The sequence below is a fragment of the Equus caballus genome, chromosome 6 (genome assembly GCF_041296265.1).
Source record: "Equus caballus isolate H_3958 breed thoroughbred chromosome 6, TB-T2T, whole genome shotgun sequence".
Lineage (NCBI taxonomy): Eukaryota > Metazoa > Chordata > Mammalia > Perissodactyla > Equidae > Equus > Equus caballus.
In genome coordinates this window covers 50,466,990-50,480,716 of record NC_091689.1, presented here as the reverse complement: position 1 = coordinate 50,480,716, position 13,727 = coordinate 50,466,990, and the positions used below count along the sequence as shown (strand labels likewise).

General features: G+C 32.5%; 1 protein-coding gene across 4 annotated transcripts; it reads left to right on the top strand.

Moving 5' to 3' along the window:
• The first annotated feature begins 375 nt into the window (after positions 1 to 375).
• On the top strand, positions 376 to 13,527 carry LOC100062618 (NKG2-A/NKG2-B type II integral membrane protein-like). 4 transcript variants are annotated; one of them, XM_070269868.1, is made up of 6 exons: positions 376 to 601; positions 987 to 1,082; positions 1,579 to 1,632; positions 2,165 to 2,316; positions 11,592 to 11,695; positions 11,924 to 13,527. In XM_070269868.1, exons 1-6 carry the CDS (start codon positions 415 to 417, stop codon positions 12,042 to 12,044), a joined length of 714 nt encoding a protein of 237 aa, XP_070125969.1. In that variant the 5' UTR covers positions 376 to 414; the 3' UTR covers positions 12,045 to 13,527. The 4 variants fall into 4 exon arrangements, with proteins under 4 accessions (XP_070125969.1, XP_070125971.1, XP_070125968.1 ...); XM_070269867.1 differs by having other exon boundaries at positions 388 to 601; positions 966 to 1,082; XM_070269870.1 differs by lacking the exon at positions 11,592 to 11,695 and having other exon boundaries at positions 11,924 to 13,526.
• The last annotated feature ends 200 nt before the right edge of the window (positions 13,528 to 13,727 follow it).

Below are 13,727 nucleotides of genomic sequence, written 5' to 3'. Positions count from 1 at the left end.
TAAAACTTGGTGCATCATTTTTTTCTAATACAGCATTTTAATTTTAAGCCAGTTACTCTAATAGTGTTAAAATGTTTCTATGGAACCTTTCTAAAATTATACAGACAGTATTATTCATAAACTTCTTTATTCCTCATTAATTTGTTGCTTTATATGTCTCTAACCAATAATCTTGTGTCAAACATAGAAAATCATTTTATAAACTACTTATTCCATCATGAAGCACCTGTTTAAAGCTCAAAGGAAATTAGAACCAGAATTTTACGCTGTTCAACTGCAAAATGAGTACTATTACTCACCTCACACTCCACCCATTTGCCTATACTAGGCATCTTGTTGTTATATACACCATCTATTAAACACTCAAGTAGAGTTTTCATAGAGCACAGTCCTTTACATCACCTCGCTGCAGAGATGAATAATCAAAGAGTAACCTATGCAGAACTGAATCTTGTTAAAGACTCAAAGAAACAGCAAATGAAACCTAAGGGTCCTAAGAGCTCCATTTCAGTAACTGAGCAGGAAATAACCTATGCTGAATTAAATCTTCACAATGCCTCTCAGGATCTTCAAGGGAATGACAAGAAGGACCACTGCAAAGGTAAAAAATTTAATAGACACATCATATAATAGGAAGTGCAGCAGGGGTGCAGAGAAGTGGGAAAAGAGTAGAGAATAAGCTCACATATTTTTCACTTGTGAAGATCAAGTTTGAAGCTGAAAAATGATATTCTAATATAAAATCTGAAGACTGATTTTATCCAGACATTGGTAATATTTAGAGTCTTTGACCAACAACTCATGGAGCATTATGTTTACTGAAAACACAATGGTATATTCTGAGAGTAAGATTAGAATAGTAGTTCTGGGTTTGGGTTCCAAGTTTATATATATGATCCCCTGTGCATGTGGGTTCTTTTGTATCCAAACTGTCTAAACAATTATCTCCATCTCTGTTTTCTCAGTGTTTTTGTCTTTCTCTGTAGATTTACCACCACCTCCAGGGAAGCTCATTGCTGGGATCCTGGGCATCATCTGCCTTGTCTTGCTGTCTGCTGTGGTAACAATGACAGTTACTCCTCGTAAGTAAATTTTTGAAAGATTATAAGGGAATTTTTCACTTTAGTGATCATCAGTGCCTCTAAACGTTTTCAATATTATATACTAGAAATCTCATTTGAATGTGTGCATTTAGACTAAATGTGGAATGATTATTCTGAATTTGTCAAAAGTATAAATAACAGAATTATCGTAGAGCATTTTATGTATATATATATATATATATATATTCTGATTTCATAACTCAAAGACACATTTAGGAGACTGAAAGACAATGTCAAGAAATATAAATTAATTTTTGAGATTGATTAAAGCAAACACTGTAAGAGATGGTGAAGTTTGATTCTTGAGGCTTTGAAATATTTTCCCCAGACTTCATTACTCTATTATTTTTTGGTAAAATCATAGTTTTCCAGATTATTCGAATTCTAAACAATGCACCAAATTTCAAAGTAAGAAACTAAAACTATGAATTATTTAGATCAATTTTTTAAATAAAAATTACTTTAATTTTTCTAGCTATTGTAATCATGGAGCAGAGCAATTTATCCTGGATAACAAGGAATCAGAAAGGTATATATGATTTTCAAAGTCCTGATATTACTATATTTTTATTTTGTCTCTATCTTAGGCTAATTAAAAATGATAATAGATTTTTGGAGAGACAATGAGTTACAAAATCAAGTAATACATGTTCATATATAATAATTATAGGACAGTCTTCCTTTTTCTTCAACAATATGAAGAAAATTCATTCAAAATCACCATGCCCATTGTTGCTAACTGGCTCAAATTTTCTACCGATAAGAGAGAAACAATTTTACTATTCTAAAAACATGGTTTTGTTTCCTGAATTTAAGCACATGTATAGAGCAGATATTTTTGTTTGTGTTTTTGCTTTACATAAACACATAAATTAGGAGATTAGAGGCTGACCCTCTCTCTGAGTGTGTGCATGAGTGTGTTTTCTTTTATATGTAACAGCCTACGAGGATACATAGATAAGTTACATACATATATATTTCTACCTATGCAAATATGTAAGTTAATTTTCACTTTTTAAAATTCAAATTATTTTGAATAATAATTCATAATTTTTCTTCAGCATATCGCTGTCATCGTTGTCCAGAGGAGTGGTTAACATATTCCAACAATTGCTATTACATTAGTATTGAAAGAAAAGCATGGAATGAGAGTCTGATGGCCTGTGCTTCTAAGAACTCTAACCTGCTTTATATAGATAATGAAGAAGAAATGGTAAGATTTTAAAGGTTTCCAACATTATATTAATTTATTAATTAATTTGTCAATATTATATTTGTGAAAATCATCCATATTTTTGTACATATTTGTAAGTTTTTATTTTAAAGTCTGTTACTATTCCCTTGTTTGATTTTATAATATTTTATTTATATGTTCATATCACTAATGCACATGTGATAAATTCCAGTTCTTGCTTTTCATAGAAAACCATGTTTCCATAACTGGTTGCTTTCTAAAATAAATTTTGCTATTTAGTTTTACCATACATCAAGGAAACTAAACATATCACCATTGTGCAGGTTGACTGCAAGTGAAAAAACTGTAAATTTTGTAATTACAAATCAAATCATAAAATAGACGTTTCTAGCCCCCAGCAGCCCCACCCCTAAGAGTACTCTCATCACTTCTCTTTCCTCCTTACTTGACCTGTATTTTGATCTTTAATATAATAAATTATCTTTGCTTACTTTTAAACTTTATATAAATGGAGCATTCAGTATACATTTTTATATGTGTCTCCTTTTACTCCCATAAGATATTTTATAATACATTCATATCATTACGTTTATCTGTAGTTTGTTAATTTTCACTTCTGTATTATATTGTTATGACATTTTTTAATCTATCGTACTGAGATAGAAATTTGGTTGGTGTTTTTTTTTGTTTTGGTGAGGAAGATTGGTCTTGAGCTAACATCTGTTTCCAATCTTCCTTTATTTTGTATGCGGGATGCCTCCACAGCATGGCTTAATGAGTGGTGTGTAGATCCACACCAAGCATTCAAACCAGTGAACTCTGGGCTGCCAAAGTAGAATGTGCAAACTTAGCCATTGTGCTCCATGCTAGCCCCAAGGCTGCTTTTTAATATGTGGGTATTATGAGTAATTATTTTATGAAAATCCTTGTGTATGTCTTTTTACACATATATTGTATTTATAACATTTACATATTGTGTAAAAATTATGTCTATTATACTATAAGTCTGATTGTTATATAACAGTATCTTTATAACATTAATAGGCATTTTTCTGATCACTATTAGATTGAACACATTTTTCTGGTCTCTTAATCATTAGAATATTCTTTTGTGTGAGAATGAGAAGTGCCTGTTTGTGTCTCTTAGCCATTTCTCCTATGTGGTGTCTGTCTTTTCCTTTCCTAGAAGTTGTTCCATTTTGGATATGAGGTCATTTTTGATTTCATGAGATGAAAGTAGCTTTTTTGACTCTGTGACTTACATTCTCTCATATTGGAGTCTTTTAATGATCAGAATTTATTCATGTTATCAAAATCCAATTTATCATCTTGAGTGTTAGTGATTATTTTGGGCCAATTTCAGACAGTAGTTAAACTTCATGAAGATAATCTCCTACATTACCCTCTAAGTTCTATCTTTTTATTTTATTTTTCAACTTTTACATTTAGATCTATAATCCACTGGGAATTTATCTTTTGTGATGCTGTGAGGTGGAAGTGAAGTTTATAATTTTCTACATCATTATCTACATGATGGAGCATTATTTATAGCAAAACTGATCTTTTTTCATAAGTAACTTTATATTTATATATAAAGCTATATATACACATATTTATGCTCTAATTTTCTTTATATAGACAATTTATCTTCTTGAACTTTCATAGTTTATACTTTTATAACCAATTTTGTGCTTATTTTTGTATATAATGTGATGTGTGGATAAAACAATAATAATAATAATAATAACTATCATTATATTATTTTATTTTGCATATTGATGGTCAATTGTTTCCACAGCATTTGTTGAAAAGATATACTTTCTCCACTTAATGAGTTTGCATGTTTGTTGAAATCTGCATTCCAGATACGAATGGGTATGGTTTTTCACTTTCTAATCTGTTTTATTGATCTGGTTATCTATTTTCATGCCAAATCCCTACATTAAGCACTCTTTTTTTCTTCACAATAAATTTGCATTAGTTACATTAGTTCTGCTTTTTCAAAGTTGTCTTGTCTGGTCTAGGAATTTGTATGGATGTTTCTTCATTATTTCTATCTTTTTTAAAGATTGTTTTGCTTTTTCTTTTCGTCAGCAAGCATGAATCTTAATTTTATCAAGGCCTTCTGCATCACAATGACCAGATCATTTTATCTTCTTTACTTAGTTAATATGATTAATATTATGGAGTTTCAAATGTAAATCCAACATCATATTGCTTCAATAAATCTATTTTTGTCATATTTCATTATTTTTATATATTGCTGGAATCCTTATATCACTTTATGATTGACATTGACATGTAATTTCCTTTTTTGTGATGTTCTCATAAAAAATACGCAAGACATATTTCATTAGCTTCATTCATCTTGTTGCAACTGTTTTCTCTTTTCTCTGTCCTACAAGAGATTTTATAAAATTGACATTATATATATTTTTTTCACCTATTACTTAAGCAACATCAAAATGGTCTGCACCTGACTGGAAAGTTTTTTGAATAACAGATAAAGTTCTAAAAGATGTTGTAAGGCAGTTCTAGTATTTTTATTTCTTTTTGTTTAAGTTTTCACAAGTTATATTTGTTAGAATTTCTTCCACTTTGTCTATTTTTAAACGTATTTGCATATCTTCATCATATTCTCTTATGATAATTTTATTGAGGTATAATATACACACAGATAAATGCACATACTATATCCAACAGCGTACTGAATTTTCTTCAAGTGTAACCATCATCCAGAATGAGAAATTGAAATTTACCTGCATGACAAAATGACCCTCTCATGTTATTTTCTGCATTAAAAGATGCTTTATATAAATGGAATCATGCATTTCTAATTTATTGCTTTGTCTTCAGAGAATATATTTTGAATTATTTCAATGCTTTTAAATGATTGACAGCTAAAATACTTTCTGTATATGTCAGATGTGTAAAAATACTTCATAGTGTTTTTACAGTCTTCTATTGTCTTTCTTATTTTCTGACTAGTTGTTCTATCACTTACCGAGGGAAGAGCTTTTAAATCTCCAACAGTAATTATTGAATTGTTTGTTTCTCCTTTTAATTCTGTCGGTTTCCACTTAATGTGTTTGAGAGTTCGATTGTTAGGTAAATACATGTTTATAATTGTTTATTTTCCTCTTGTACTGACAGCTTTAACATTTTGAAATGTTTCTTTTTATTTCTAATGGTATTTCTTGCTTTAACAGCTACTTTGTCTAATATTCGAATAGCCATTTCTACTCATTATAGTTACTGTTTATAGGGTATATCTTTTCTCATCGTTTTCCTTTTGCCTATTTATGCCTTTGAATCTAAAGTGTGTTTGTTATAGAGAGCTTACAAATGAATCTTACCTTTTTATTTTCCAATGACAGTAGTCTAGGTTCACACCCAGGAACCAAACCTGGGACACCAAAGCAGAATGTGCTGAACTTAAACCACTAAGCACTGAGGCCAGCCCCTGAATCATACTTTTTTATTCAGTATGACAATTTCTGTCTTTTGGTTGGAATGTTTATTCATTCATATTTAATGTAGTTGTTGGCATAGTTGGATTTAGGTCTGCCATTTAGGCATTTCTTCTATGCCTGTGTCTTTTGTTCTTTTCTTCTACCTTTCCTGACAACTTTTGTGTTAAACACGTTATTTTAGTGTTCCATTTTGATTCCTTTGTTGATAGTTTGGCTATATTTCTGAAATTATTTTTTAGCGGTCACTGCATATATTACAAATATATCTTTAATTGATCACTACCTACTCAAGTTAATTCTGACTAAATTCCAGTAAAACATAGAAACTTAGCACCAACGTAGCTCCATTTCCTCTCCCCTTCCTTTGTGGTCTTGGTAGTACTTCTAACAATGCTGTACTGAAACCTGGTTTGTGAACACCCAGTATGCTCTTCCTTTCTCAATTGCATTTATGATTTGACGTTGGTGACTTGAAATGACCATTGTGGGTGTCTTTGCACTACAGAAATCAACAAATGCTAAAAAATAAGGTTTTCTTTCCTCCCCCAAGGTGCCATTTACCAGCATAAGGTTGTATCCATATATGATACAGACTCAACCATATAGTGTTATACTCGTTGCTTTGAATCATCTTATTTTTTAAAGAAGTTAAGATGTTAAGCAAAACAAGCCAGACAGAGAAAGACAGGTACTGCATGATTTCACTCATATGTGGAAGATGATTAATACATGGATAAAGAGAACAGATCAGCTGTTACCAGAGGGGAAGGGAATTGCAGGGTGAATGAAAAGGGTAAAGGGGCACATATGTATGGTGATGGACAAAAATTAGACTACTGGTGGTGAACACAATGAGGTCTATTCAGAAATTGAGAAATAATAATGTATACCCCAAATTACACAAAGTTATAAACCGTTATGATCTCAATAAAATTACTGACAAAAAAAGAAACTAAGAGAAGAAAACACACACACAGAGACTCTTAAACTGACCCACATAAATACCATTTCTGTTACTCTTCATTCCTTCTTGCAGCTATGAGTAACCATCTGGTATCATTTACTCTTTTTTTTTTTTTTTTTTGAGGAAGATTAGCCCTGAGCTAGCATCTGCCACCCATCCTCAACTTTTTGGCTGAGGAAGACTGGCCCTGAGCTAACATCCATGCCCATCTTTCTCTACTTTATATGTAGGATGCTTGCCACAGTATGGCTTGACAAGCAGTGCATGGGTCCACACCTGGGATCCAAACTGGTGAACCCTAGGCCTCTAAAGCGGAACCAGCCAGCTTAATGGCTGCACCACCAGGCTGCCCCCTAGTTTCATTTACTTTTAGCTGAAGAATATTTTTGGAAGGAAGTTCTGGTAATAGAAAATTCTCTGTTTTTGTTTCTTGTAAGATCCTCATTGCACCTTCTTTTGTGAAGGATGGATTTGCTGCATTTAGAATTCTTTCGTGAAGGAGTTATTTTTTTTTCATTACTTTCACCTCTTTGAATATGGCATTCCCTGCCCTTTATTCTTTATTTTTTATAAGAACTCATCTATTAATCATATTATTATTTTCTCATATATAACTGGTAGTTTTTCTATTACTGATTTCAAAAATTCATAAGAAAATTTACCATATTACCCATTTAAAAAAAATAAACTATTTTCTGAGAGCATTTTCAGGTTCACAAAAAAATTGAGACAAAATATAGTTTTTTCCTATATACCTCTGCTGTTTTCACATGCATAGCCTTTTTCAATATCTCCTACAAGACTGATGTATTTGTTCCAGTTGATGAACCTATATTGACACATCTTTATCACCTCAAAACCATAGTTTACATTAAGATTCACTTTGGCGTTGTACATTTTACGAGTTTGGACAAATATATAATGACATCCACCCTCTAGCATAGAATTATACAGAGTAGTTTCACTGCCCTAAAATTACTCCATGTTCTTCCTATTAATCCTTTCCTTCCTGCTAAACTCTGGCAACAACTAATTACTAATTCTTTACTATCTCCATCGTTTTCCCTTTCTAGAATATCATAAAGTAGAAATCATACAATAACTTAGATCTCATTCAATACCTTTTAACCATATCACGCATCTTAATGATCTTTTTTAATTGAGAGTATCTTTTTTTATTACATAAGTTTCAGGTGTACATTATAATTCAACATCTGTATACATTACAAAGTGATCAAGTGTACATTTTAGGAGCGTTGACTATATTCGTGTTGTTGTAAAACAGCTATCTAGAACTTTTTCACCTTCCCAAATTGAAACTCTACATCCATTGACCAATAATTACCCATGTCCCCTTAACTCCTCCAGCTTTAGCACTCACCATTCTACTTTCTGTTTTTATGTATTTGACTACTGTAGAAACATCATCTAAGTGTAATCATACACTTTTCTCTGTGACTGAATTACTTCCCTTAGCTTAATGACCCGGAGTTTCATCCATGTTGTATCATATGACAGGATTTCCTTCCTTTTTAAGACTGAATAATATGAGATTGTATGTAATACAACATTTTCTTTATCCATTCCTCCATCAATGGACATTTGGGTTGCTTTTACCACTTGGCTGTCTTGAACATTGAACATTCGTGACTGCAATGAATGTGGGTGTACAAATATCTCTTCAAGATCTTGCTTTCCATTCTTCTGGATATACTTTCACATGTAGGATTGCTGATTCACATGGTAATTCTATTTTTTTTTTGAGAAAACTCCATACTATTTTCCATCATGGCTGACCAATTTACATTCCTACCAGCAGTGTAAAAGGGTTCCTTTTTTTCCACCTTCTGAGCAATACTGGATACTTTCTGTTTGTTTTTTTAATAGTAGCCATAATAATGGATATAAGCTGATATCGCATTGTGATTTTGATTTGCATTTCTCTAATAATTAGTAGTATTGAACATCTTTTCATATGCCTGTGGACCATTTATATGTCTTCGTTGGAAAATTGTCTATTCACTTCCCTTGACAATTTTTAAGTGGGTTATTTGATTTTTTGTTGTTGAAGTGTAGGAGTTTCTTATATATTTTGGATATTAAGTCCTTATCAGACATACTTTGGAAATATACTCTTCTGTTCTATACCTTGTCTTTTCAATCTTGATTGTGTCCTTTGATGCACAGAGTGTTTTAGTTTGATGCACTCCCATTTGTCTATTTTCACTTTTGTTGCCTGTGCTTTCAGTGCATATCCAAGAAATCATTGCCAAATACAGTGTCATTTACATTCCCCTCATGTTTTCTTTCAGGAATTTTAGGTCTTACGTTTAGGTCTTTAATCCATTTTGAGTTACCTTTTGTATATGGTGTAATGTAAACTTCCAGCTTCGTTATTTTGCACGAAAATAGCTAGTTTTCCCAGCACCATTTGTGGAAGATGCTGTTCTTTCCCCATTGATTGGTCTTGACGCCTTGTAGAAAATCATTAGACCTTGTAGAAAATCATTATAAATGGGTTTATTTCTGGATATATTGTTGAGTTGCTGTTTCTGTGAGGGAATGAGGGCCTGTGGCTTCCTGTTCCTCGATCTTGCTAATGTCACCCCCCTCCAATGTGGAATAGTTTTCAGGAAAATGTGGATTTTGTGTGAGGTAATTTGACCTATGTGTTGCTAGAGATGGGAGATATCTCATTCATTCTCTGATTGGCACATTGACTCAAGTCATCTAACAATCCTGCCTGTTCCCTCAAGGTTATTTCTTTGTCTTTGTCTTCAAATGTTCTTCAGTCATTTGATTGTGCTGTTTTGAGATGTGGATTTCAATGTGCTGAGTCTATTAGTATTTGCTGAGCCCCTTGGGTCTATAAATATTTTTAAACTCAAAATTAGGAATTTGTTCATTCATTGTCTTATAATTGTTTTTCTGTCCTTTTCTGTCTCTCTTCTTCTCAGACTATATTTACTCCTATCTGGGTTTTCTTAATACTGTTTCAATAGTCTCTGAATTGTGTTAATTCTTCTCGCTCATCTTCTGAGATGAATAATTTCTATTATTCTGTCCTCAATCTCATCAGTTCTTATTCTACATCTCAGATTTTCTGTAGAATCAATTTAGTGAATTGTTCATTTCAGGTAATGTATTTTTCAACTCAGAATTTCTATTTGGTCCATTTATATAGTTTTTATTTCTCTATTGATATTTCCTACTTGTTTTGTCACTACCATCATGTTTTCATATAATTATTTGAACAGTTTTCTTTATAATTTACGTATATTTGTAATAATTACTATATATATATTTTCTAATAAATCTAACATCTTATCCCAGTAAAAGATTCCATTGTCTGATTTTGTCCCTAAGTATGGCAAACAATTTTTGTTTCTTTGCATGCATTCTATATTTTAAGTAGAGATTTTTGATAATATACTGTAGTAAACATGGATTTTGCTTCAATTTCCTTATATTCATTATTACTGTTGTCATTAAATTTGGTGAGGAAGATTGGCCCTGAGCTAATATCTGTTACCAATCTTCTTCTTTTTTTGTTTGAGGAAGATTGGCCCTGAGCTACCATCTTTGTCAATCTTCCTCTATTTGTGTGTCACTCCCACAGCATGGCTTGATGAGCGATGTGTAGGTCTGTGACTGGGATCTGGACCCACAACCCTCAGGGTGCCAAAGTGAAGCACAGGAACGTAACCATTATTCCACTGGGCCAGCCCCACCTTACACTTATTACTTTTTGTAACTTGTGTAAACTTTTGCTGCATCATCTTCTCTAAAGTGTGCCTGGATATTTCTGCTCAATTTTTTAAAGTTCTTATTGTTTTTTTTTTTTCTTTTTAGCCTGACCTCTTAGGGATTGCCCTTGTGATTGCATAGCTTAGTTGTCAACCAATGATTTTTTTAAAGGCTTCATTCAAATACCATAAGTCAGTAGAGCTTCCATCTTCTCCCATTTGATGTATATGTGTTTGTGTGTGTGTGTGTATGTGTGTGTGTCTGTGTGTGTCTCTGTTTGGAGAATGCTGAAAACTTTGCAATCAGATCTCAAATCTCCCTTCATTTTTACTTTTTACTAGTACCATTTTCTTCTCTTCTCCACGTGTATACAGTTTTTCCATCATCCAAGAATGTGTAGATCTGATGTCATCTCTTCTATTGTACTCTGATTTTTAGTACCTTCCCATTATATTTGTGGTGGCACTATGTTTGACACAAAGGAGACCACAAACTTGGACTTAAAAAAGGATGGTTTCCCTCATTAATTACCAAGGAAATTCGACACCTTGAAGTGAAATATTAGTGGGCTATTTAATGATCCATTCCCCTCTGCTAATCAAATCTGCCCTGTATCAGCAACATCATTGATTTCTTTCAGCCTTATGCAAATTGTAAAAACTACAATTCTTCTTGCTCTCTGAGCTGGCCTGGGCAGGAGTCCAGGTGTGAGATCAGTCCTAGGCAAAAAGATTAGAAGTTTCCTCCATTTTCACTTGAACACTAGAAATCTAATTTGGGTCTTTTTTATATATTTCTTGTCTCTACATAATTTTTGAACATACATAAAATATTTAGCATAACTATTTTAATGCTCATTTTTCCAATAATAAATAATTCACAAATTATTAACCTTTGATAAGTTTTCAGAGCCCTGAAATTGTTATTGTTTCAATGTATCCTCCTCATTTTGTCATAATGCATTTTTATAACATGTCCAGTGTGTAACATTATGTTGTAAATTGAAAGACTCTATAAAATAGGAAAGAATTAACTTTATTTGTTATTACAAAATCCAAAATAGTATAAAAGTTTTTATTTGAATTCTAGTAAAATTTCTTTCCTCATAGAACTTTTTGATCTCCTTGAGTGTTTTTTCATGGATTGCACTCTCCCACAGAACCAGTAATAATTCATGGGTTTGGTCAAATGGCTCAACTTTCTCTTCCAAACTGTAAGTTTCTTAAGAACTCATATTTTGCCTTGAAGGAATTAATCTTAGAAGGAAAAGAAGAAATATATCAACAATTATATAAACACAATTATTTAACTGTTTCCATAGAAATATATATGGGAAATCTTCAGATTTAGATATGAGACTATTGGCCTAAATATATTTGTTGATCAAAATAGGAAGTTATTGATTATCAATATTAATAATGTATTATTCTTTGTATTTCAGGTTCCCAGTATCTTTAGAGAGAGACAATAACTGTGCATATTTTAATTATCAGAAAAACACACTTTCTTCTGCATCCTGTTTGGAAATAAAAATATATGTTTGTAAGCACCAGGCAATTTAGCTTACCTAAATTTGGTATAATGTTACTCTCACCATCAATAATGAACATATTTGTAGTTTCTTCAAAAGCCATACAATTATTTTCTTGTAATTATTTAAGATACTATATTTTAGAGCAGGTTTAGGTTCATAACAAAATTAAGAGGAAGATACAGAGATTTCCCATATCCTTTTGGGTCCACACATGCATAGCATTCCCCATTATCAATATCACTCATCAGAATGGATATTTGTTACCAACAATGAATCTATATTATTGCATCATAAGCACCTAGTGTCCATAGTTTGTGTGAGGCTTTACCCTTCATATTGGAATTATTTTGAAATATTTGTGTATATTAATTCTTAAAATATATACTCAGGTACATATTATACAATTCTTAAGCTTCTGTTATTTATTAAAGTAAATCATGTATAAATTGTAAATCATAATATCAAGAAATGTTATTTCTATCTACAATAAGTTGAATAATTCCCCTCATGTTTTCAAATTAAATAATTTGTCCTAGTCTTTGAAGATGCTGAAAAGAGAACACAACAACCTGGAGTGGTAGGGTATATAAGTAAGAATCGAGTCAGGAGACAGAAATCAGGGAAAGTTTGATGTAAAGAATTATTAGCTGTTTATAGGGGGTAGCCTAGTAAGAGGAGGCAAAAGAAAATTACAAAGAATACTTTAGGATTAATGGAGAGTATCCACAGAAGGAATCACTCTGCACCAAGGTTACTCCCTGAGGATGGGTTTCAGATATCATTGAAAAGAGTGTGGCTGCAGATAACTCCATGGCAGACATGTTCACTGGATTGCCCTGGGACACAGTGGTTCCTCAGTCAGCAGGCTGAAATTGGTGAAGATAGATCTCAGGCTGTGACTGACAAGCAGGAACACCCCATTGCCAGAGTGTCAGCAGGTAGGAGCTGGAAGACAGGGAACTATGAATGAGACTGCACACAAAAACTTGCTGGAGGGTGGATACCACAGGACTTCCTGCATACATACTGCTGGTAGCCACACCACAGTAACTAAAGGAGAGAAAACAGCATAAAGCCATGAGGAAGAGCCCGATCTCCTGCAATGTCTCTTCAGTGCCTTTCACTGACAAAACTTAACATCATACAAGCTGACAAAGGAGAAAAGTTTACAGGATCCAGCTCCATTATCTCAGGACAGGCAGTGAAGGATAGATTTGGACATGAGAGTATTAAATTGTTAATTGGCAGTCAAGGTTACTATGCAACAACCACAAGGTTGCTGTAACAAGAGACATTTGGATCTGCCCCACTTCCTGGGACCAACGTGTATCTTCTGAATCTGTTTTAGTGCAGCAGTATCAATGAGTAGATTTATTTTTGGTGGAGATTAGTATTTTCATTGGGTGATAATCAGTGTCCTTTGATATTTTTTACATGTATGATTTTTTCCCTACTGTATTTCAGATATTTTAGAAGGTATCTTGTTTTATTAAATTTTCTATCTTCCTCCATCTGTGACTCTTTATTATCATGCTTAGAAAATACTTTGATGAAAAACTAAAATGTTAAATAATGAAGAAAACAAGAATTGAAATGATAAAAATATTTGGGTGGGTCAAACAGCTAATTATTGAGAGAATTTGAGATACAGCTTAGTAATTTGACAATGATTTAGAGATATTTCTACCACAATTCAATTACAAGAGGGAGA